The following is a 25,948-nucleotide window of genomic DNA, read 5'->3' on the forward strand; positions in this document are numbered from 1 at the left end:
GCTCAATGTTCCAGGGTTCCAATGTTTCAGGCGGGATAGAGGCAGAGGGATAAAAGGTGGGGGGGTGGCATTGTTGGTCAGGGAAAATGTTACAGCGGTACTCAGGCAGGATAGAGCTTGTCTACAGAGGCCCTATGGGTGGAGCTGAGAAACAGGAAAGGTATGACCACATTAATGGGCTTATATTATAGACCACCCAATAGTCAGCGAGAATTGGAGGAGCAAATCAGCGGAGAGATAACTGACAACTGCAAGAAACACAAAATTGTGATAGTAGGGGATTTTAATTTTCCACATATAGATTGGGACTCGCATACTGTTAAAGGTTTAGACGGGGTAGAGTTTGTAAAATGTGTTCAGGAGAATTTTCTACATCAGTATTTAGAGGTGCCAACTAGAGAGGATGCGATATTGGATCTCCTATTGGGAAATGAGTTAGGGCAGGTGATGGATGTGAGTGTGAGGGAACACTTTGGATCCAGTGATCATAATGCCATTAGTTTCAACCTGATCGTGGATAAGGATAGATCTGGTCCTCGGGTTGAAGTTCTGAACTGGAAAAAGGCCAAATTTGATGAAATGAGAAGGGATCTGGGAAGTGTGGATTGGCACAGGCTGTTCTCTGGTAAGGATGTAAACGGAAAGTGGGAGGCCTTCAAAGGAGAAATTTTGAGAGTGCAGAGTTTGTATGTTCCTGTCAGGATTAAAGGCAAAGTAAATAGGAATAAGGAACCTTGGTTCTCGAGGGAGATTGTAACACTGATTAAGAGGAAGAGAGAGTTGTATGAAATGTACAGGCAGCAAGGAACACATCAGATGCTCGAGGAGTATAAAAAGTGCAAGAAGCTACTTAAGAGGGAAATCAGGAGGGCTAAAAGAAGACATGAGGTTGCTTTGGCAGACAGAGTGAAGGAAAATCCAAGGAGCTTCTATAGGTATGTTAGGAGCAAAAGGATAGTGAGGGATAAAATTGGTCCTCTTGAAGACCAGAGTGGTAGACTGTGTATGGAACCAAAAGAGATAGGGGAGTTACTAAATGGTTTTTTTGCATCCGTATTTACTGAGGAAACGGGCATGGAGTCTACGGAAATAGGGCAAACTGGCAGGGAGGCCATGGAACCTTTACAGATTAAAGGGGAGGAGGTGCTCGCTGTCTTGAGGCAACTCAGAGTGGATAAATCCACAGGACCGGATAGGGTATTCCCACGGACCTTGAGGGAAGCTAGTGTTGAACTTGCAGGGGCCCTGGCAGACATATTTGAAATGTCAGTATTCACGGGGGAGGTGCCGGATGATTGGAGGGTGGCTCATGTTGTTCCGTTGTTTAAAAAAGGTTCCAAAAGAAATCCGGGAAATTATCGGCCAGTAAGTTTGACGTCGGTGGTGGGCAAGCTATTGGAAGGTGTGATAAGGGATAGGATCTACAAATATTTGGATAGACAGGGACTTATTAGGGAGAGTCAACATGGCTTTGTGCATGGTAGGTCATGTTTGACCAATCTATTAGAGTTTTTCGAGGAGGTTACCAGGAAAGTGGATGAAGGGAAGGCGGTGGATGTTGTCTACCTGGATTTCAGCAAGGCCTTTGACAAGGTCCCTCATGGGAGGTTAGTTAGGAAAGTTCAGTCGCTAGGAATACATGGGGAGGTAGTAAATTGGATAAGACACTGGCTCAATGGAAGAAGCCAGAGAGTGGTTGTGGAGGATTGCTTCTCTGAGTGGAGGCCTGTGACTAGTGGTGTGCCGCAGGGATCGGTGTTGGGTCCATTGTTGTTTGTCATCTATATCAATGATCTGGATGATAATGTGGTTAATTGGATCAGCAAGTTTGCTGATGATACAAAGATTGGAGGTGTAGTGGACAGTGAGGAAGGTTTTCAAAGCTTGCAGAGGGATTTGGACCAACTAGAAAAATGGGCTGAAAAATGGCAAATGGAATTTAACGCAGACAAGTGTGAGATATTGCACTTTGGAAGAACAAACCAAAGAAGAACGTACAGGGTAAATGGTAGGACTCTGAAGAGTGCAGTTGAACAGAGGGATCTGGGAATACAGGTACAGAATTCCCTAAAAGTGACGTCACAGGTGGATAGGGTCGTAAAGAGTGCCTTTGGTACATTGGCCTTTATAAATCGGAGTATCGAGTATAAAAGTTGGAGTGTTATGGTTATATAAGGCATTGGTGAGGCCGAGTTTGGAGTATTGTGTACAGTTTTGGTCACCTAGTTACAGGAAGGATGTAAATAAGATTGAAAGAGTGCAGAGAAGGTTCACAAGGATGTTGCCGGGACTTGAGAAGCTGAGTTACAGAGAGAGATTGAATAGGTTGGGACTTTATTCCCTGGAGCGTAGAAGATTGAGGGGAGATTTGATAGAGGTGTATAAGATTTTGATGGGTATAGATAGAGTGAATGCAAGCAGGCTTTTTCCACTGAGGCGAGGGGAGAAAAAAACCAGAGGGCATGGGTTAAGGGTGAAAGGAGAAAAGTTTAAAGGGAATATTAGGGGGAGCTTCTTCACGCAGAGAGTGGTGGGAGTGTGGAATGAGCTGCCGGATAAAGTGGTAAATGCTTTTAACATTTAAGAAAAACTTGGACAGGTTCATGGATGAGAGGGGTGTGGAGGGATATGGTCCAAGTGCAGGTCAGTGGGACTAGGCATAAAATGGTTCGGCACAGACAAGAAGGTCCAAAAGGCCTGTTTCTGAGCTGTAATTTTCTATGGTTCTATGGTTCTTACACCGCTGGTCACAGGCCTCCAGTTTGAAAAACAACTCTCTACAACCACCCTCTGGCTTCTGTGAAGAAGCCAATTTTGTATCCATTTAGATACCTCACCCTGGATCCCGTGAGATTTAACTTTATGCAACAACCTACCAAGTGGTACCTTGTCAAAGGCCTTGCTAAAGTCCATGTAGACAACATCAATTGCACTGCCCTCATCTACCTTCTTGGTTACCCCTTCAAAAAACTCAATCAAATTTGTGAGACATGATTTTCCACTCACAAAGCCATGCTGACTGTCCCTAATCAGTCCTTGTATCTCTAAATGCCTGTAGATCCTGTCTCTCGAAATACCTTCCAACAATTTACCCACCACAGATGTGAGGCTAACTGGCCTCAGAGGGGAGGAGGGGGAGAGGGGAGGAAGGGAAGAGGGGGAGAGGGGAGAGGGAAGGAGGGGGAGAGGGGAGGAGGGGGGGGGGAGAGAAGGCAGTCATTTTTGCTGATGGAGAAGTGGGCTCCCTACCCCTCAACAGTGCCCACCTTCCCCCCACTCCCTTCCTGCCCCACTCACCCTAAACACCTCTGTACCGAGGCAGGGTCAGTGGCAGTAATCTCAGGCCAGTCTTCGCATCATTGAGAGTACAAATAGGGGGCACAGGGAAACAAATTTGTACAATTTGCTGCTTGATCAGATGGTGGAAGCAAATTTAAAAGTAAATTTTGGGAAAAAGTGATCAGTGATTCCTGCCGCTGGCTCTGTCACAGTATCCCTGCTCTAGAGACAGGTTCAGAGTTCAGACATCAGCCACGTCTTCACTGGCCTGGGCCCCAGCTCTGGAATTCCCTTCCTAAACCTCTCCATCTCACTTTCCCCTTTTATGACGCTCCTTAAAACCTAACTTGACTGAGCTTTGGGTCACCTGTCCTCGTATCTTGTCCCGCGCCTCGGGATCAAACTTTTGTCTGATTTATCTCTCCAGTGAAGACATTTTGTTACAACAAAGGCACTATATAAATGCAAGTTGTTGTTGTACCTTCAGCATCTGCAGGTCAGACTCATGCTTTAGGCTGAGTCCAGTCAGGATCTTTGGTTTGTTTTGAAACTGTAGCAGTGAGTTGTGTACTGATGTAATCCGCTCCTCCACTGTGCCCAGTGCAGCGAAAGCCACCAGGAGGGAATTCCTGCTGCAACAAACACAAAACGGGAAGTCTTCAGGTGTCCTCAAGGATGACGATGGCCTAGTGGTATTATTGCTAGACTATCAATCCAGAAACTCAGCTAATGATCCGGGGACCCAGGTTCGAATCCCGCCACGGCTGATGGTGAAATTTGAATTCAATAAAATATATCTGGAATTGAGAATCTACTGATGATCATGAAACCATTGCTAATTGTCGGGAAAACCCATCTGGTTCACTAATGTCCTTCAGGGAAGGAAACCTGCCGTCCTTACCCGGTCTGGCCTACATGTGACTCGAGAGCCACAGCAATGTGGTTGACTCTCAACTGCCCTCCAAGGGCAACTAGGGATGGGCAATAAATACTGGCCAGCCAGCGATGCCCATGTCCCATAAATGAATAATAAATAAAAGCAGCAGGCGCATCATTAGCACATGCCAGTTTTAGGGGCCCTCTGGGAATGTGAGCGGTGATGGGCCTGCTTACCTGTCCTGGGTGCAGCCGATCAATAACTGCCACCTAGTACAGTAAAAGCTTCATTTTAAAAGTTAATGTGAGCCTGGAGCAATATAGATCTCCTGAGGCTGTGAAGCCCCTCTCCCGCTGTCCTCTTCCCCCAACACCAGCTTCCCTCTCCTTCTCCTGGTAGTTGCCCGAGGCTGATTAGGCTCAAAACTCATCCATCTGAAGGAGTGAGCAGCCTGTGGAGGCCAGCAGAAACCTAAATTAACCTGAAATAAAAAGCCAGCCCCAGTAATAGTGACCACAAACTGCCGATCGTCACACTAATATCCTTTAGGGAAGGAAATTGGTTTTTCTGTTCATGGAGTTTGGGCTTCGCTGGCTGGGCCAGCATTTATTGCTCATCCCTGAGGGCAGAGAAACAAAGAAACATACATGATAGGAGCAGGAGGAGGCCATTCGGCCCTTCGAGCCTGCTCCGCCATTCATCACGATCATTGCTGATCATCCAACTCAATAGCCTAATCCTGCTTTCTCCCCATAACCTTTGTTCCCCATTCGCCCCAAGTGCTATATCCAGCCGCCTCTTGAATACATTCAATGTTTTGGTATCAACTACTTCCTATGGTAATGAATTCCACAGGCTCACCCCTCTTTGGGTGAAGAAATGTCTCCTCACCTCTGTCCTAAATGGTCTACCCTGTATCCTCAGACTGTGACCCCTGGTTCTGGACTCCCCCCACCATCGGGAACATCTTCCCTGCATCTACCCTGTCAAGGCCTGTTAGAATTTTATAAGTCTCTATGAGATCCCCCTTCATTCGCCTGAACTCCAGCGAAAACAATCCTAACCTAGTCAATCTCGGCATGGTAGCACAGTGGTTAGCACTGCTGCTTCACAGCTCCAGGGTCCTGGGTTCGATTCCTGGCTCGGGTCACTGTCTGTGTGGAGTTCGCACATTCTCCTCGTGTCTGCGTGGGTTTCCTCCGGGTGCTCTGGTTTCCTCCCATAGTCCAAAGATGTGTGGGTTAGGTTGATTGGCCAAGTTTTTAAAAATTGCCCCTTAGAGTCCTGGGATGCGTAGGTTAGGGGGATTAGCGGGTAAAAATATGTGGGGGTAGGGCCTGGGTGGGATTGTGGTCGGTGCAGACTCGATGGGCTGAATGGCCTCCTTCTGCACTGTAGGGTTTCTATGATTTCTATGATTTCTATGAATCTCTCCTCATACATCAGTCCCGCCATCCCCGGAATCAGCCTGGTAAACCTTCGCTGCACTCCCTCGAGAGCACTCTTCCTCAGAAAAGGAGACAAAAACTGCACACAACTCCACTCTAGGTGTGGCTTCACCAAGGCCCTGTGTAATTGCAACAACGTAATTGCAGCAACGTCACGGGCATTCGGCCTCTGATCTTCGGGTAAGCGTTCTCCAAGGCGGCCTTCACGACACACGACAACGCAGTCACTGAGCAGAGACTGATAGCCAAGTTCCGCACACATGAGGACGGCCTCAACCGGGATCTTGGGTTCATGTCACACTATCTGTAACCCCCACGACTTGCCTGGGCTTGCAAAATCTCACTAACTGTCCTGTCTGGAGACAAAACACATCTCTTTAACCTGTGCTTAACCCTCTCTCCACTCACATTGTCTGTATCTTTAAGACTTGATTACCTGTAAAGACTCGCATTCCAATTATTATTTTGTAAATTGAGTTTGTGTCTTTATATGCTCTGTTTGTGAACAGAACTCCCACTCACCTGACGAAGGGGCAGCGCTCCGAAAGCTAGTGGCTTTTGCTACCAAATAAACCTGTTGGACTTTAACCTGGTGTTGTGAGACTTCTTACTCTGTTTACCCCAGTCCAACGCCAGCATCTCCACATCATAATTGCAACAACACATCCCTGTTCCTGTACTCAAAACCTCTCGCAGTGAAGGCTAACATGCCATTTGCCTTCTTTACCGCCTGCTGCACCTGCATGCTTACCTTCAGCGACTGGTGCACAAGGACACCCAGGTCCCGCTGCACACTCCCCTCTCCCAATTTACACCCATTCAGGTAGTAATCTGCCTTCTTGTTTTTGCTTCCAAAGCGCATAACCTCACATTTACATTAAGAGGCAATTAAGAGTCAACCACATTGATGTGGATCTGGAGTTACATGTAGACCAAACCAGGTAAGGACAGCAGATTTCCTACCAGATGGGTTTTGACAACAATCAAGAATGGTTTCATGGTCATCATTAGACTTTGAATTCCAGATTTTTTTAACTGAATAACCAACTGCCATAGTGGGATTTGAACCCGGGTCCCCAGAGCATTACCCTGGGTTGCTTGTCCAGTGACAATGCCACTATGCCACTGTGACCTTACACTGTATACTGAATGTGAAATACCTTTCTGAAACATCATTTACTGTGTCTATACTGTCCTCCTGCTCTTCACTCTCTGCTGTGTTTGGATCTTCCCCCTCTCGAGTCTCTTTATCCTGTTGTCCTCTTTCACTGAGATGCACCAAGCCCAAGTTCACAAATCCAGCAAACTCCTAAATGAAGGAAGGAAACAAGACACATGGGATGTTTTCAATCTCTGCGTCGAGTGGGAAACTCCAAGGAGGATTATTGTCAGTTTAAAGAGAGTAACAAACTGAACCCAGACATGATAACCCCGAGGGAGAGCCGAATGATCTGGCCCCAATTCTCCTTGTCTCCTGCACTGGGTGTAATTTCACAACTACACCTCATTCTATTATCATGGTGTATTAATCTCGCTGAGGCCACTCTTCCTTCACCATCACCCTTTATTTACAAAGTGCATAAAGTGTCGCTCAGTGGCTCCAGTGCACAGGTCGGCCCGAGTCCTTCGACTGGCAACCTGGGTGGAGCCAGCTGGTTTTATAACCCCACCCCTGCTGCTCCTTCCCTAGTGGGCGAGCCTCCACTTGCCTAATAGGGAGTCTCATACTCTATGAGACCCATGGGGAGATCTACTGACGATTCCGTGTGGCCATCATAGCACATGGATATGTGTGAAAGATAGTCACTGAGATGCGGTTGTCATGGGGAAAACGACAGGTTTGATTCAGTTAGTTCCCAGATTTGAGATTGACATTGTGTGCAACATCTAATTAGTCTTGTGATCTATTACATTTTTGGGGAGCAGTTCAGATTCAGGCTTCAGTGATTTTTCTGGGTCCTTGCTGCACTGTCAGAGGCAAATCCCCAGTTATAACTCCAAAAGATTGGTGTCACAAAAGATCCAATATGAAAAGCTTCCTGCATTGATGTGAGACTGGGGTGTTCTCCCTTCAGTTATTCCAAGAGAGGGAAAAGCAGGAAGTGTTGCTGAATGAACAGCGAATCAGCGATTGGGGCGACTCACACAGCTGGCACGTTTGGCCTGGTCTGATTCACGTGGGGCGTGTTCATCAGATTTAAAGTCATTGAATCTCACCTCAGTAGCGTTGCCAATGCCAACGGGAAGCCCACTGATTTTCCAGCTGACATCAGCACTCCGAAATCATTCAGGAGAATGGCGGCCCATGACAATACAATGTGCGGGCAAGAATTCTTCCTCCAAGGCAAGGTATTGAAAATTACCACTATACATTTTACACATTAAAGAGACTACTTATATGAAAGGGTCCCCAAGTTTAATTTCTCAGTTAATGCTGTTAACTGCTAAGGGTGGCATGGTGGCACAGTGGTTACCTTTGCTGCGTCACAGTGCCAGGGACCCGGGTTCGATTCCCAGCTTGGGTCACTGTCTGTGTGGAGTCTGCGCATTCTCCCCATGTCTGCGTGGGTTTCCTCGGGGTGCTCCGGTTTCCTCCCACAGTCCAAAGATGTGCAGCATAGGGGGATTGGCCTTACTGAATTGCCCCTTAGTGTCCCATGTATATAGATTAGGGAGATTAGCAGAGTAAATGTGTGAGATTACGGAGATAAGGAAGAGGGATAGGCCTGGGCAAGATGCTCAGTCAGAGAGTTGGCACAGACCAGATGGGCTGAATGGCCTCGTTCTGCACTGAAGGGATCCTGTTCTATGGACTTTGGCAACTATTTGGTTGGTAAAGTGTGAAATGAGGTACCTGTTCAGTGCTCCAGGCTGAAGAATCCTCCCTTGCTTGGTTACCAGGCAGGTTACTGCCATCCAGAGATTCAATTAACGGCTGGGAAGAATCCACGATGGAGCAAGCTTTGATGGTGACCGACTCCTTTCCAGCTGGGTCTGCACCTTCCTGTGTTAGGTAGTCTCCAGGTAATTGTCTGCCGAGTGTGGCTGCGGGATCAGCCTTTACTCGTTCCTCTACATTTGGAGAGAAACTTGTTGATTGAGCAGAATGTCCTGTTTGTTTGGCACTCAGAGACAATGACATTCTGTGAGGAAAATTGTCTCTTTCTAGCTCGCCAGCCTGATCTTCTTCCAGTTGCAGCACTCGTGCAGACTCAGCCAAAGGCAGGCTTGCATCTTCCTCCCAAACCAGAGCCTTTTCCACCAACTGCGTATACTTTCCACTTTGCGGCTCAACAAACCTCTCTGGACCATGCAGAGAAACTTCACTATGCAATGGTTGTTGTTCAGACAGACAGAGGCTGCTATGTTGTGTTTTCTCTGTTACTGCTCTGCCTGTCTGCTCTTGTTCACTCACAGATTCTGATGTATACGGAGCAGAAAATGCTCCAGTTAGTAACTGGTATTGTTCACTCTGAGACACTCCTAACTGAGGAAGAGCCTGCCTGGGGAGGCCGTATTTCCGGTTTCCAGAATCTTCCATTCTTTGGCTGTCAATCTGCTCTGCTCCAATCAGAGAATCTTCTTCAGACTGACTCAGATCTTCACCCTGTTTCCCTCCAGTCAAACTCTCCCGAGTCTCAGTCTCATCTGGTTGGCCCTGAGTTGTTATTGTCAATAGCACAGAATCCTGAACTATTGGACTCTCAGATTGACCCTCTCCACTCAGAGATTCTTTCACTGATCCAGCAGAGCCTTCCCTCACTCGGCCACCAGCCTGGTCTCTCCCACTCAGAGACTCTCTTGCCAGTGCCGCTGAATCCGCCATGGTTGGGCCCTGATCCTGGATTTGTCCACTCAGACTCACTGTCACTAATCGGACTGTGGACCCTGTGCTTGTGCTCCTGTCCTGCTCTCTCTCTCTCAGGACAGTTTCTGTAGAATCCAATCCGAGTAGGCCCAACTGGCCTTTACCAGTTTGGAGCTCATTTCCTAATTGAGAAATATCCTCTCTTTCTAGGCCCTTCAGCTCTTTCCCCATCAAATGCTTTCTTCCGGATCGAACAAACTCTTCTGTTGTGAGGTCAGTATCAGCTTCTTGACAACGAAGAGACTCTGGGATTAACTCCTCAGAATCCCCTCCTGGTAGGCCCCAAACCTGAATGTCTCCACTCAGGACCTGTCTTGGCAACTGACCAAAGTTTTCCATTGTTTGACGGTCAAATTCACCATCTCCAACTGGAGATGATTTCCCTAACTGAGGGAGATCGCGTCGTGTTTGGCCTTCAGTCAATTCTCTTTCACTCACAGACGCTGCTGACAATTTCTGACTCTCCCCCATGGGTCCGCTTTCTGTCTGATTTATTCCAATCAAATAGTCTTCTGCAAGTTGAACAATGCTTTCTGTTTCCGCTCTGCCTCTCGGCTCTTGTTCACACACACATTCTGGGGTATACTGAGCAAAGGTCCCTTGAGTTGGAGGTTGGTGTTGTTCACTCTGAGAAGCTCCGACTAACTGATGGACAGCCTGCCTGGGTAGGCCATAATCTGGCCCTTGTCCCCTCAGGAACTGCAGCGTTTTCACTCTTTCCTCGGTGTGGGTCTGGGATTGCTCACTGATGGGTAACTGCTCAGAATCCTCTCTGCATGGGCCATGAGACTGCTCTCTCTCAGCCAATCCTCTCTCAGAAGCAGCGCACTCCTCTCTCCCTGCCTGTTCTTGTTCACTCTTTGCTGTTTCCCAGTTTCTGGAATCTTCCATTGTTTGGGTGTCAGTCTGCTCTGCTCCAATCAGAGAATCTTCTTCAGACTGACTCAGATCTTCACCCTGTTTTCCTCCAGTCAAACTCTCCCGAGTCTCAGTCTCATCTGGTTGGCCCTGAGTTGTTATTGTCAATAGCACAGAATCCTGAACTATTGGACTCTCAGATTGACCCTCTCCACTCAGAGATTCTTTCACTGATGCAGCAGAGCCTTCCCTCACTCGGCCACCAGCCTGGCCTCTTCCACTCAGAGACTCTCTTGCCAGTGCTGCTGAATCCTCCATGGTTAGGCCCTGATCCTGGATTTGTCCACTCAGACTCACTGTCACCAATCGGACTGTGGACCCTGTGCTTGTGCTCCTGTCCTGCTCTCTTTCTCTCAGGACAGTTTCTGTAGAATCCAATCCGAGTAGGCCCAACTGGCCTTTACCAGTCTGAAGTACTTTTTGTACTTGAGAAATATCCCCTATTTCTAGGCCCTTTAACTCTTTCCCCATCAAATGCTTTCTTCCGGATCGAACAAACTCTTCTGTTGTGAGGTCAGTATCAGCTTCTTGACACCCAAGAGACTCTGGGATTAACTCCTCAGAATCCCCTCCTGGTAGGCCCCAAACCTGAATGTCTCCACTCAGGACCTGTCTTGGCAACTGACCAGAATTCTCCATTGTTTGACGGTCAAATTCACCATCTCCAACTGGAGATGATTTCTCTAACTGAGTGAGATCGCGTCGTGTTTGGCCTTCAGTCAATTCTCTTTCACTCACAGACACTGCTGACAATTTCTGACTCTCCCTCACGGGTCCGCTGTCAGTCTGATCTATTCCAATCAAATAGTCTTCTGCAAGTTGAACAATGCTTTCTGTTTCCGCTCTGCCTCTCGGCTCTTGTTCACACACACATTCTGGGGTATACTGAGCAAAGGTCCCTTGAGTTGGAGGTTGGTGTTGTTCACTCTGAGAAGCTCCGACTAACTGATGGACAGCCTGCCTGGGTAGGCCATAATCGGGCCCTTGTCCCCTCAGGAACTGCAGCTTGTTCACTCTTTCCTCGGTGTGGGTCTGGGATTGCTCACTGATGGGTAACTGCTCAGAATCCTCTCTGCATGGGCCATGAGACTGCTCTCTCTCAGCCAATCCTCTCTCAGAAGCAGCGCACTCCTCTCTCCCTGCCTGTTCTTGTTCACTCTTTGCTGTTCCCCGGTTTCCAGAATCTTCCATTGTTTGGGTGTCAGTCTGCTCTGCTCCAATCAGAGAATCTTCTTCAGACTGACTCAGATCTTCACCCTGTTTTCCTCCAGTCAAACTCTCCCGAGTCTCAGTCTCATCTGGTTGGCCCTGAGTTGTTATTGTCAATAGCACAGAATCCTGAATTATTGGACTCTCAGATTGACCCTCTCCACTCAGAGATTCTTTCACTGATGCAACAGAGCCTTCCCTCACTCGGCCACCAGCCTGGTCTCTCCCACTCAGAGACTCTCTTGCCAGTGCCGCTGAATCCTCCATGGTTAGGCCCTGATCCTGGATTTGTCCACTCAGACTCACTGTCACCAATCGGACTGTGGACCCTGTGCTTGTGCTCCTGTCCTGCTCTCTCTCTCTCAGGACAGTTTCTGTAGAATCCAATCCGAGTAGGCCCAAAGCCTGGCCTTTACCAGTCTGGAGTTCTTTTCGTACTTGAGAAATATCCCTTCTTTCTAGGCCCTTCAGCTCTTTCCCCATCAAATGCTTTCTTCCGGACTGAACAGACTCTTCTGTTGTGAGGTCAGTATCAGCGTCTTGTCCACCGAGACACTCTGGGATTAACTGCTCAGAATCCCTTCCTGGTAGGCCCCAAACCTGAATGTCTCCATTCAGGACCTGTCCTGGCAACTGACCAGAATTCTCCATTGTTTGATGGTCAAATTCACCGTCTCCAACTGGAGATGATTTTCCTAACTGAGTCTGATCTATTCCAATCAAATGGTCTTTTGCAAGTTGAACAATGCTTTCTGTTTCCGCTCTTCCTCTCGGCTCTTGTTCACACACACATTCTGGGGTATACTGAGCAAGGATCTCTTTAGTTGGAGGTTGGTGTTGTTCACTCTGAGAAGCTCTGACTAACTGATGGACAGCCTGCCTGGGTAGGCCATAATCTGGCCCTTGTCCCCTCAGGAACTGCAGCGTTTTCACTCTTTCCTCGGTGTGGGTCTGGGATTGCTCACTGATGGGTAACTGCTCAGAATCCTCTCTGCATGGGCCATGAGACTGCTCTCTCTCAGCCAATCCTCTCTCAGAAGCAGCGCACTCCTCTCTCCATGCGCCACCTGCCTGTTCCTCTTCCCTCAGCCTCTCTCTTTCCCAGATGACTGAATGCTCCATTGTTCTGGTGTTGGTCCGTTCTCTTGCAATCTGGGAACCTTCACCCTGTTCTCCACAAGTCAAACTTGCTGTGATCTTAGACTGCTCCGATTTGTCCTGAGTGACTCTTACCAGTTGCACTGAATCCAGTCCTAATGAATTGTCGTCCTGCAGATCACTACTGACAGACTTTTCATCTGATCCAGCGGAGTGTTTCCTCACTAGACCATCGAGCTGAGCTGTGTCACTGAGAAACTGCTCCCCCAGGAGTTCTGAGTCTGCTCTGACTGATCCCTGATCCAGGGGTTTTCCAGTCCCTGCTGCCAGTGGGTCAGAGGTTTGTTTGTTCTGTCTGCCAGTCTGCTCTGCCTCTGTCAAGGGAATTGCAGTGATTTCAATAGAATCCACTCGGGGAGGACCCAAAACCTGCCTTTGATCCGTTGGAAGCTCTTCCTCTGAGTGAGGAATGTCCTTTGTTTCTCGGCCCCTCTCTTGGGAGCCAGTTGGATCTCTCCCTGGACCGAGTTCCGTCAGCTTCAGTGTTGCACAGGCCAGTGAACCCTGCATCATCTGGGTGCTGTTCTGCTTTGCTTCAATTAGAGACTCTCCTTCAAACAGAGTGAGATCTTCACCACGGTCTCCTCCACTCACACTCTCTCTGCTGTAAGTCTGACCTGATTGGCCTTGCATTGTTTCTGACAATCGCAACAATTCCTGTCCTATTGGCCAGTCAGCCTGCTCATCCACACTCAGGGACCCTTTCTGATGCACAGTCAGGTCTTCACCCTGAGCTTTTCCTGTCAAACTGAGTTCTTCACTCAGAACCCCCTTGCTGAGCTGATCAATGCATTCTGTTGTTGGATACACGGCCTGCTGTTGATCACTCAGAGTCACAACCATTTGAGCAGGTGCCTCTTTAGTTTGAGTAATAACTTGTACTTTCCATCCTGTCCTCTCTTTCTGTAACTGAGTAGAAAACTCTCCTGTTTGGAGATCACCTTGGTGTTGCTCACTGGGAAATACAGACCCTAACAGTGCTGACCCGACTCTGGGTGTGATGTCCCCTTGGCCTTGGCCACCCGGGGGCTCTTCTCTCATGTGTGTGATGTTCACTATTGGAGATCTGTCTCCCTCATGTTCTCCAGTAAGGAGGCCTTTGGCCCATTGACTAGAGTCCTTGGTTGCTAAAGCAACACCTTGTCCTCTTGAGGACACTCCAACCAACTGAGCATAAGTGCCCCTAGCCTGGTCAGTGTCTCGTTCCCCAACAGTCAAAGACTGTGTTAGCAATTCAACAAAGCCTTCTCTTGGTAAGTTAGGAGCTATGCCTTCTCCCCTCTGAAACACGGAGCTCATTGAACCAGAGCATTCTCCTAGCCCAGCAGAAAGAGGCTCTTCACCAATCAGACAGTGTGTCACTGGCTGGCGACGGTCCTCTCTTTCTAGCCAATCACTCTGGAGCTTTCTAGTTGGCGTCTCTTTTGGTGCAGATTGAGTTTGACCGTCTCTCTCAGGCTCCTGGATTCTGATTCCAATCCATTCCCTGCTTTGTCCAGGGATTTCTCCTGGCGGAGTGTTGGTCAGGATGTTGCTGTTGGGTTCTGCTGCTCTTGTTTCTGTGGAGGCTGCACTGGCCTTTGTCACTGACTGAGCTGAATCCTCACTCCCCAGACTCTCGTGCCACTCTGTTTCACTTGCTAGCTGTTGAGTAGGTCTCTGTCTTGTTCCAGCCTCACCCTGATCGGTTCCACTTGGACAGTCTGTCTTTAATTCCCTGTTAAATTTACAATTACACAGTCATTACTGTCTGAGGACACACACTAGCAACCTCCGGCGGCACGGTGGCACAGTGGTTAGCACTGCTGCCTCACAGCGCCAGGGACCCGGGTTCGATTCCCGGCTTGGGTCACTGTCTGTGTGGAATTTGCACATTCTCCCCGTGTCTGCGTGTTGATCACTCCAACCGGGTGCTCCGGATTCCTCCCACATTCTGAAAGACGTGCTGGTTAGGTGCATTGACCCGAACAGGCGCCAGAGTGTGGCGATTAAGGGAATGTCACAGTAACTTCATTGCAGTGTTAATGTAAGCCTTACTTGTGACTAATAAATAAACTTTGACTTCTTTCCAGCCAAACCTCAAAGCAAGGAGGAGTGTTACTATGAGGAGGAGGAACAATAACAACTTGTATTTATACAGCACCATGAACACTGAAAACCTCCCAAAACCACATCATGGGAATGCTTTTAAACAAAACATCAACACTGAACCACATAAGGAGATAATGGGGTTGATTACCAAACACTTGGTCAAAGGGGCAGGCTTTAAGGAACATTTCAAAGGAGAAAGTGTGGTGGGGAGGCAGAGAGGGATGCAGAGCGGGAATTCCAGAGAAGTTTAGAGTCGGAATTCCAGAGAGGGATGCAGAGTGGCAATTCCAGAGCTTAGGGACCAGGAAGCTGAAGGCACGGAGCCAATGGTGCAGCGATTAAAAGTGAGGATACACAAGAGGCCAGATGTAGAGGGACACAGGGATCTGAGAGAGCCCTGAGGCTTGAGGAGATTACAGAGATGGGGAGAGGGCATGGCCACAGAGGGATTACAGAGATGGGGAGAGGGCATGGCCTTAGAGGGATTACAGAGATGGGGAGAGGGCATGGCCTTAGAGGGATTACAGAGATGGGGAGAGGGCATGGCCTTAGAGGGATTACAGAGATGGGGAGAGGGCATGGCCTTAGAGGGATTACAGAGATGGGGAGAGGGCATGGCCACAGAGGGATTACAGAGATGGGGAGAGGGCATGGCCTTAGAGGGATTACAGAGATGGGGAGAGGGCATGGCCTTAGAGGGATTACAGAGATGGGGAGAGGGCATGGCCACAGAGGGATTACAGAGATGGGGAGAGGGCATGGCCTTAGAGGGATTACAGAGATGGGGAGAGGGCATGGCCTTAGAGGGATTACAGAGATGGGGAGAGGGCATGGCCTTAGAGGGATTACAGAGATGGGGAGAGGGCATGGCCACAGAGGGATTACAGAGATGGGGAGAGGGCATGGCCTTAGAGGGATTACAGAGATGGGGAGAGGGCATGGCCTTAGAGGGATTACAGAGATGGGGAGAGGGCATGGCCTTAGAGGGATTTTGAAACAATAATGAGAATGTTGAAGTAAGGGAATTTCTGGATCTCTGGTGAGCGCAGGGGAATGGATAATCAGGATTCGATATGAGCCAGGACGTGGGCAGAAAAGATTTGGATGAACTCAAGTTCACAAGGGTTAAAATGTGGGCGAGTAGCCCAGAGTTGATTGGAATAGTGGAGTCCAGAGGAAAGGAAGGTGTGAGTGAGAGTTTCAGCAACAGACGAGCTGAGACAGAGGCTCGATGCAACAGAGTAGGGAATAGATGGAGAGGGTGGCCATTTCCAGCATCGCTCAGTAATTTGCTGGCCAGGTGTCAACTCACAAGGTCATGAACTTTAACCCCTTCTTCCCCTCACTGACTCAATCATGCTGTTCATTGAATGAAGCTCTCGAAACTCTGGGCCACCCCATGGGGAGGGAGGGGGGGAGCCCAATTCCTTGATCTTGTTCTGGTTTTATGCAGAACATCAACATGTGGAAGTGAAGTTTACAATCAACATAGTACCACGCGTCTAACAGTCCTTGCCTGTGTGAAGTTAGTGTACCTTTAAGAGATTTTTTAAAAAATCATGTCCCCTGCAGCTCCCACAGCTACAGTTTTTTCATTGTGGCACCAGCTTGTCTGGAGAATTCCTTTTATTGCTACTTAAATGGGCTTTGTTTATTTTCGCTCTGGGATCTTTTATGATCCTGCATTGTTAGGAAGAGGGTCATGGCCACGATTCTCCCATCCCGAGCGGGCTGGGAGATTCTCGCATCAGCCGATTCCCAGGATTCATGCATGTGTTCCTGCCGTGAGAGCGTCTCCCAGTGCCAGACTTCCGGCAGCATCAGCTCCACGCCGAAAATCAGCAGGGAGGCACGGAAATCATTTACATATCGATTTGAATTTCATTGAAATGAAATTAGCAGACCCGGGCCTGAAATCTCTAGGCCCGCTAGCATCTGTCACCCTGACCCAGTCTGAGCTGACCGGTGACACCAGTCCCACAACAAGGTGACTGACTTGTAGCTGCCCTCTGCAATGACTGAGCACAACACTCTGGCTGGAATTTTACCGGGTGACAGATTTGCCCTAAAGTGAACCCGTTGGGTTTCTACAACAATCCAGTAGCTTTATGGTCACTTTTCCTGAGGCTAAATTTTCCTCAGAGGTTGTTTAAAACTGAATTCCAAATTCTCCCCAGACTTGTGTTCTACTGGATTACTAATTCCGGGAGCAGACGAGGCTCGGAAAACGGCATTCTCTATTAGTCCCGGGTGGGATCGTGTGAACCTCGGGTGGACGTGCCGGTAAAATTCTGCCTCCAGTTTATCAAATCACTAGTGGAGATTCTAGAATTGGTACTAACCCTGTTAAAGGTGACCCAACTGAGTCATGGAGCCCGGAGAGCCTCTCATGGGCTCGTTCTTCCAGTTCAGTCTTACGACGCTCACAAGCCTGGAGTTTGGCCTTTCTGATTTCAGCATCACCCCTGTCACCGGACATGTTCTCACACAGCTGCCTCATCGCTGCCAGATGTTGATTGGTTCGCATCAAACTGCTATCTTCACAAAAGAACACCTGGAGAGAAACAAAATAATCTCAGCGATGAAGAACTAAATCTAAATCCCCCCTACGTCTTATCCCAAGAGTTCAACATTGGACACAACTAGCCCAGGGAGAGGTGGAGACATGCTGGTATCGCAGAGTGAGTCTTGCCCCCACAGCCCAGATGAGAGTGAAAGTACCTGGTGCCCTGCAGGACGGGACTGCGGGGGGGAACTGTCTATTGCCAACTGTTTCTCACACTCCTGAAGGACCTCAGTAAATTTATTGTGTTCCATCTCAAACTTCAGCTGAAGTAGTTGTGAATTAACTGCTGAATGTACCACCTGAAACATAAATCAAAATGCAAGTCAAATCATGTGCTCTTTCTCTGTAAAATTAGACAGGAACATTCCAAAAGGTCCACGCTGGTGTTCATGGTCCACACGAATCTCTTCCCACCCTCTTTACCTACCAACATATCCTTCTATTCCTTGTGTACTTACCTGAATCTATCGACACAGTTCACCAAGAGTTCCACTCTCTGGGTAAAGTTTCCCCTGAATTCCCCATTCAGTTTATCAGTGACTGTCTTATACTTGTGGACCCCAGTTTTGTCTCCCACACAAGTGGAAACATCCTCTTTACATCTCCCCTATCAAACCTATTTGATCATATTAAAGACTTCTATCAGTCACCCTTCAGCTTTTGTTTTCTAGAGAAAAGATCCTCAGTATGTTCAATCTTTAGTAACTTCTCAGTTCTATATCATTTTTGTCCATCGGTCTTTGCACATCCCCCAGGGCCTTGATATCCTCAGGGAGTCCAGATTGCTCCTAGTGTGGCCTAAACAAGACCTTTATTTTTGTCCATCTCTTGGTCTGCCAGCAGAGCTTTGCTCATATTTTCCTCAAAAGATGTGCTCATGTCAACACCTCGGGCGGGACTTTCCAGCTGCGCTCACCCCAAAACCAGAAAATCCCGCCCAAGGTCAACGGACCGTTCCATGATCCACCCCTCACCTGCTATGATTCCTGTGGTGGGCAGAATGGGAAAATGTGCCCCCTCATCTCTTTACTGTAACTTTGAATTCACCCAACTCCTACTGCTAGGTGTTAGCTGTGGGTCGGTGGGTCGCACTCTTACTTCTGGTTCAGAAAGCTGCAGGTTCAGGTCCCACTCCAGAGACTTGAGCACATAATCCAGGATGACATTCTCTATGCAGTACTTATGGAGTGCTGCACTGTTGTTGTGGGTGCTGTGTTTGGATGAGTGTTACACCAAAACACAGTTTGCCCTTGAAGTGGATATAATATCCCATGGTGCTATTTCTGAGAAGAGCCATTATTCATCCTGAAGCAACTAAAAGCAGATTACTGAGCCTTAGCAGGTTGCTGTTTGCGGGATCTTGTTGTGCGCAAATTAGTTGTCATGTTTCCTACATTTAAACAGTGTGTGATTAATTTCAAAGGATTGTTACGCGCACGGATGGGAGGAGTGCGCAGATTATCTAGCCCCACTATTTCACAGATCATAACATTAATTTAAAAGTTCAGTTTACTCATCAAAATTGTTTCCCTTCTCTGCTGGTACTCAGAAAAAAAGAGACTTTAACCAGGCTCTTTCAACTAACTCAGAGCTCAGCTTACTGCCCAATAAGATTGACTTCACAAACCAATAGGTTCAAAACGGAAAACTTGTCCCTGCCATAGATTCCCAGAATGTCACTTGCCTCTGCCTTTCAGGCTTTTTCCCCACGACTTGTTTACAACTCAAAACAAACCTATCTTCCTCAAGTATGCGAGGGGAGGATTGCTCCCAAAGAACAAAGAACAGTACAGCACAGAAAACAGGCCCTTCGGCCCTCCAAGCCTGTGCCGCTCCTTGGTCCAACTAGACCAATCGTTTGTATCCCTCCATTCCCAGGCTGCTCATGTGACTATCCAGGTAAGTCTTAAACGATGTCAGCGTGCTTGCCTCCACCACCCTACTTGGCAGCGCATTCCAGGCCCCCACCACCCTCTGTGTAAAAAACATCCCTCTAATATCTGAGTTATACTTCGCCCCTCTCACCTTGAGCCCGTGACCCCTCGTGAACGTCACTTCTGATCTGGGAAAAAGCTTCCCACTGTTCACCCTATCTATCCCCTTCATAATCTTGTACACCTCTATTACATCTCCCCTCATTCTCCGTCTTTCCAGGGAGAACAACCCCTGTTTACCCAATCTCTCCTCATAGCTAAGATCCTCCATACCAGGCAACATCCTAGTAAACCTTCTCTGCACTCTCTCTAACGCCTCCACGTCCTTCTGGTAGTGCGGCGACCAGAACTGGACGCAGTACTCCAAATGTGGCCTAACCAGCGTTCTATACAGCTGCATCATCAGACTCCAGCTTTTATACTCTATACCCTGAACTATAAAGGAAAGCATACCATATGCCTTCTTCACCACCTTCTCCACCTGTGTTGCCACCTTCAAGGATTTGTGGACTTGCACACCTAGGTCCCTCTGTGTTTCTATACTCCTGATGACTCTGCCATTTATTGTAAAACTCCTCCCTACATTATTTCTTCCAAAATGCATCACTTCGCATTTATCCGGATTAAACTCCATCTGCCACCTCTCCGCCCAATTTTCCAGCCTATCTATATCCTGCTGTATTGCCCGACAATGCTCTTCGCTATCCGCAAGTCCAGCCCAAGGTGAACTCCAGGTCAGCTCCCAAGTGTCCAAATAATGCAATGTCTTTCCATATTTAAAAAATATATAGTTTTAAAAGACATGATTTTCCCAACAAAGTATCTCAGAAACTGTCAAACACTTTAGACATCATGAAGACATGAAATATGCTTTCAATGATTTGGATCAATGTTCAAAGCGTACATTCTAATTGGATGTAAAAGCCTAAATCTAAGTTGTCAATCTGTGCTATTGGTGGGAATAGTTCCGCACAGAATCTAAAGGGTGGGATTCCAACCACCCCCCCAATGACGTGCTTGGTGGTGGCAGATCAACCCACTATTGGCTGGCGATGGGATCAGCCGGTCTCACGGTTGTCATCGTTTGCCTGTTGTTTACACCCTCCGTTGCCGGGAAACCCACGGCAGGGGTTTCACCATCGGTGGGAACGGCCAGAACATTTTGGTCAAAATATGAAGATTCACCAAAGGTCTCACCTCCCAGTTTTGGCAGAGTTGCTCCCGCATTTCCTCAACGGACCGTATCCTCCGCGGGGTTAAAACAGTTTTGATTTTATCTGTTGCATCCAGAAAATGTTCAAGGATCGAAGAATTAAAACTCTTGATCGTTTCCTGTGAAGAGCACGGTGTGTTAATGAGCCTGACTGCAGGTCCCTGGTGAAACCCCAAATCACTGCTGATAGCGACTGAAATCTGAATTCAAAATGGCACACGCACTCCCTCATCTTCCCTCATTCCTCCAACCTCCTACAACCCAAACACCTGCTTCCCAACTCCTCACTCCTCCCTGCTCACTCACAAACAATCACTGGAAATGCATCCGGGGGGAATAAGTGATTGCCCACTGACCCTGCCAACGGTTTGCACACTGAAGATCCAGTACAACTACAAGCATAACTTCCCCCTACCTACCCCGAATCACTGAGTTAGCAACACACGAACAGGAGGAGGCCATTCAGCCCCTCAAGTCTGTTACATGGAATCAAGAAGAGCCCATTCTGCCCCTCAAACCTGCTCCACCATTCAGTCAAGCCATGATTGCTCAGTATCTTAAATCCATCCACCTGCTTTAGTTCTGTTAGTATTTTTATTCGACAGAAATCTATCAATCTAAGTTTTGAAATTTTCAATTGAACAGAGTTTTTGGGAGAGCGTTCCACATTTCCACAGCCCCCTCTGTTTCCTGACATGCTTCTAATTTTAAGACTAGAATCATAGAATCCCTACAGTGCAGAAGGAGGCCATTTGGCCCATCAAGTCTGTACCGACCACAATCCCACCCAGGCCCTATTCCCGTAAGCCCACATATTTACCCTGCTAATCCCCCTGACACGAAGGGGCAATTTAACATGGCCAATCACCTAACCCGCACATCTTTGGAGCGTGGGAGGAAACCCATGCAGACACAGGGAGAACATGCAAACTCCACACAGACAGTGACCCAAGCCGGGGATCAAGCCCGGGTCCCTGGCGCTGTGAGGCAGCAATGCTAACCACTGTGGCACCGTGCTGCCCCAAGGGGATTCTGTCCCCTTATTCTGGACTCTCCAACCCCCACAAGAGAAAATCATTTCTCATCAACTCCTTTAAACACCTCAAACAATTCAGTTAGCTGACCTCCTAATCTTCGATACTCGAGAGCATACAAGCCTTGTCTAGGAAATCTGTCTTTGAAATTTAACCCCTTTAGTCCTGGGATTTTCAGCACCAATGAGTCTCCTTTGAAGTTTCATGGAGTCAGAGCAGAAACTGACGCACAAAACTCCAAGGCAACTCCAAAGGTAACATGCAGGAGAGTTTCTACCTGGTGTTTGGTAATGAGTTCCTCTGGTGACCCTCTATCTTTGAGGAACAGCTCAGCTCCCTCAATGCAGGCGTTGATCCGTCTCCTCGATTCTTCAAAGTCCTTCTTGAGGTCATTCTCCGACACCCTGGTGCCCAGCGCTTCTGAGCCCACCTAGACAAGAGAGACAGAGAGGTCAATCACTGTGTCCCTCTTATCCCAGGGAATCATCACACACACTCCCAATTAGGTTGAAGAAGCCTCTGAAGAAATGAAGAGGGTTAGACCCTAGCTGAATTATTGTGGCTATCTGGGATCTGCACTTTCAGAAGGATGTCACGATCTTACAGAATGCCAAGAGGAAATTTGATCAAAATGTTCAAATCATAGGTGCTGTGAGAAAATGGCAAAGGCCAGTGGCCTGAGGGCCTGAGGGGCTGTACGGTGGCACAGTGGTTAGCACTGCTGCCTCGAAGCACCAGGGATCCAGGTTCAATTCCCGGCTTGGGTCACTGTCTGTATGGAGTTTGCACATTCTCCCTATGTCTGCATGGGTTTTCTCCGGGTGCTCCAGTTCTCTCCCACAGTCTGAAAGACGTGCTGGTTAGGGTGTATTGACCAGAACAGGCACCGGAGTGTGGCGACTAGGGGAATTTCACAGTAACCTCATTGCAGTGTTAATGCAAACCTACTTGTGACACTGATAAATAAACTTTAACTTTAACAAAGATTGAAACTGATTGGCCAAAATGGAAAATCAATTACACAGGGATTGGTTTGATCTGGGACACGCTGCTGAAAGGTCAATGAAAGCAGACTCAATAGTAACTTTCAAAAAGGGAATTGAATTTGTAAATTAAAATAATTTGCATGTCTTTGACGAAAGAGCTAGGATTAACTAGACAGCTCTTTCAGCTTGATGGACCTTCTCTGCTGTGCACTCACAATGAAGCAAGACTTGCCTGTTGGTTTTCAACTACAGACCATAACGATTCCCCGACTGCCCCATGTAACCTCAAGACACTCAGACTTAATTAGACCAGCAAACAGTGATTCACTCACTTCATCTATCCTGGATTCCTGAATCCAGCCTCTGGATTCCCAGGTACGGCCTCTGGATTCCTGAATCCAGCCTCTGGATTCCCAGGTATGACCTCTGGATTCCTGAATCCAGCCTCTGGATTCCCGGGCACGGCCTCTGGATTCCTGAATCCAGCCTCTGGATTCCTGAATCCAGCCTCTGGATTCCTGGGCTTGGCCTCTGAATTCCTGGGCACGGCCCCTGGATTCCTGAATCCAGCCTCTGGATTCCTGGGCACGGCCATTGGATTCTTGGGCACTGCCTCTGGATTCCTGGCACGGCCACTGGGTTCCTGGGCTTGGCCTCTGGATTCCTGGGCACGGCCATTGGATTCTTGGGCACTGCCCCACTGGATTTCTGGGCACGGCCACTGGATTCCTGAATCCAGCCTCTGGATTCCTGGGCATGGTCTCTGGATTCAATTCAGATTTACAAGATTGATAGCTGGGCTTTAGGGGTTAAGTTACAAAGAGAGATTAGACAAATTAAGCCTTTATTCTCTCAAATTCAGAAGGTTGAGGGGTATATGATAGAAGTCTACAGAATATTTCTAGGGAAGGACTGGGTGGATAAGGATAAACTGTTTCCACTGGTTGAATGCTCCAGAACCAGGGGCCATAACCTAAACATTAGGGCCACGGGTTTCAGGAGAGATCTTAGAAAACACATCTACACATAGAGTGCGGGAGGTTTGGAACTCTCTTCCTCAAACGATGGTGGATGCTGCTTCCATTGTTAGGTTTGGTTCTGAGATAGACACATTTTTATTGAACGGGGTATCAAGGACCTGCCGAGGGCAGGTACATGGGGTTAGGCCACAGATCAGCTGCGACCTAATTGAACGATGGCGGAGTGGACCCGAGGGGCTGAATGGCCTACTCCTGCTCCTATGTTCCCATTCCTGGGCCAGGCTCTGGATCCCTGGGCCAATAATCTCACAGCACAAATGTAGAAACATAGAAAAACTACAGCACAATACAGGCCCTTCAGCCCACAAAGTTGTGCCGAACATGTCCCTACCTTAGCGATTACCAGGCTTACCTATAACCCTCTATCTTACTAAGTTCCGTGTACTTATCGAAAAGTCTCTGAAAAGACCCTATCGAATCCGCCTCCACCACCGTTGCTGGCAGCCCATTCCACGCACCCACCACCCTCTGAGTGAAAAACTTACCCCTGACATCTCCTTTGTACCTACTCCCCAGAACCGTAAACCTGTGTCCTCTTGTGGCAACCATTTCAGCCCTAGGAAAAAGCCTCTGACTGTCCACTCGATCAATACCTCTCAACATCTTACACACCTCTATCAGGTCACCCCTCATCCTTCGTCTCTCCAAGGAGAAAAGGCCGAGCTCACTCAACCTATCCTCATAAGGCATGCTCCTCAACCCAGGCAACATCCTTGTAAATCTCCTCTGCACCCTTTCTATGGCTTCCACATCCTTCCTGTAATGAGGTGACCAGAACTGAGCACAGTACTCCAAGTGGGGTCTGACCAGGGTCCTATATAGCTGCAACATTATCTCACGACTCCTAAACTCAATTCCTCGCTTGAAGAAGGCCAGTACACCATATGCCTTCTTAACCACAGCCTCAATCTGCACAGCTGCTTTGAGCGTCCTATGAACTCGGACCCCAAGATCCTTCTGATCTTCCACACTGCCAAAAGTCCTACCATTAATATTATATTCCGCCATCCTATTTGACCTGCCAAAATGAACCACCTCACACTTATCTGGGTTAAACTCCATCTGCCACTTCTCCGCCCAGTCTTGCATCCTATCAATGTCTTGCTGCAACTTCTGACATCCCTCCACACTATCCACAACACCTCCAACCTTTGTGTCATCAGCAAACTTACCAACCCATCCCTCCACTTCCTCATCCAGGTCATTTATAAAAATCACAAAGAGTAAGGGTCCCAGAACAGATTGAACAGATCCCTGGGGCACTCCACTGGTGACCGACCTCCATTCAGAATATGACCCATCTATAACCACTCTTTGCCTTCTGTGGGCAAGCCAGTTCTGGATCCACTAAAGCAATGTCCCCTTGGATCCCATGCCCCCTCACTTTCTGAATAAGCCTTGCATGGGACACCTTATCAAATGTCTTGCTGAAGTCCATATATACTACATCTACTGCTCTTCCTTCATCAATGTGTTTAGTCACATCCTCAAAAAATTCAACCAGACTCATAAGGCACGATCTGCCTTTGACAAAGCCATGCTGACTATTCTTAATCATATTATACCTCTCTAAATGTTCATAACTCCTGCCTCTCAGAATCTTCTCCATCAACTTACCAACCACTGAGGTTAGACTCACTGGTCTATAATTTCCAGGGCTATCTCTACTCCCTTTCTTGAATAAAGGAACAACATTTCCAACCCTCCAATCCTCTGGAACCTCTCCCGTCTCCATTGATGATGCAAAGATCATCGCCAGAGGCTCAGCAATCTCCTCCCTCACCTCCCACAGTAGCCTGGGGTACATCTCATCCGGTCCCGGCGACTTATCTAACTTCATGCTTTTCAAAAGCTCCAACACATCCTCTTTCTTAATATCTACATGCTCAAGCTTTTCAGTCCGCTGCAAGTCTGCACTACAACCACCAAGATCCTTTTCCATAGTGAATACTGAAGTAAAGTATTCATTAAGTACCTCTGCTATTTCTTCCGGTTCCATACAAACTTTCCCACTGTCACACTTGATAGGTCCTATTCTTTCATGTCTTATCCTCTTGCTCTTCACATACTTGTAGAATGCCTTGGGGTTTTCCTTAATCCTGCCTGCCAAGGCCTTCTCATGACCCCTCCTGGCTCTCCTAATTTCCTTCTTAAGATCCTTCCTATTAGCCGTATACTTTTCTAGTTCTCTAACATTACCTAGATCCCTGAATCTTTTGTAAGCTTTTCTTTACGGCCTTTGTATACCACGGTTCCTGTAACCCACCATAACTTCCTTGTCTCATTGGAACATTGCTATGCAGAACTCCAGACAAATATTCCCTGAA

General features: G+C 47.9%; 1 protein-coding gene across 6 annotated transcripts in view; it reads right to left on the reverse strand.

Moving 5' to 3' along the window:
• LOC144507345 (nesprin-2-like) overlaps positions 1-25,948 on the reverse strand; it is a 316,785-nt gene that overhangs the window by 239,005 nt on the left and 51,832 nt on the right. For 5 of the 6 annotated variants that reach the window (XM_078234521.1, XM_078234520.1, XM_078234518.1 and 2 more), the window contains exons 10-16: positions 21,873-22,025; positions 20,546-20,680; positions 17,570-17,713; positions 17,191-17,402; positions 8,459-14,474; positions 6,765-6,913; positions 3,761-3,911 (exon numbers count right to left, since the gene is read on the reverse strand). In XM_078234521.1, coding sequence (XP_078090647.1) covers positions 3,761-3,911; positions 6,765-6,913; positions 8,459-14,474; positions 17,191-17,402; positions 17,570-17,713; positions 20,546-20,680; positions 21,873-22,025 — 6,960 coding nt within the window. The remainder of the gene's footprint in view (positions 1-3,760; positions 3,912-6,764; positions 6,914-8,458; positions 14,475-17,190; positions 17,403-17,569; positions 17,714-20,545; positions 20,681-21,872; positions 22,026-25,948) is intronic. The other variant, XM_078234517.1, reaches the window with a different exon arrangement.

The sequence above is a fragment of the Mustelus asterias genome, chromosome 18 (genome assembly GCF_964213995.1).
Source record: "Mustelus asterias chromosome 18, sMusAst1.hap1.1, whole genome shotgun sequence".
NCBI lineage: Eukaryota > Metazoa > Chordata > Chondrichthyes > Carcharhiniformes > Triakidae > Mustelus > Mustelus asterias.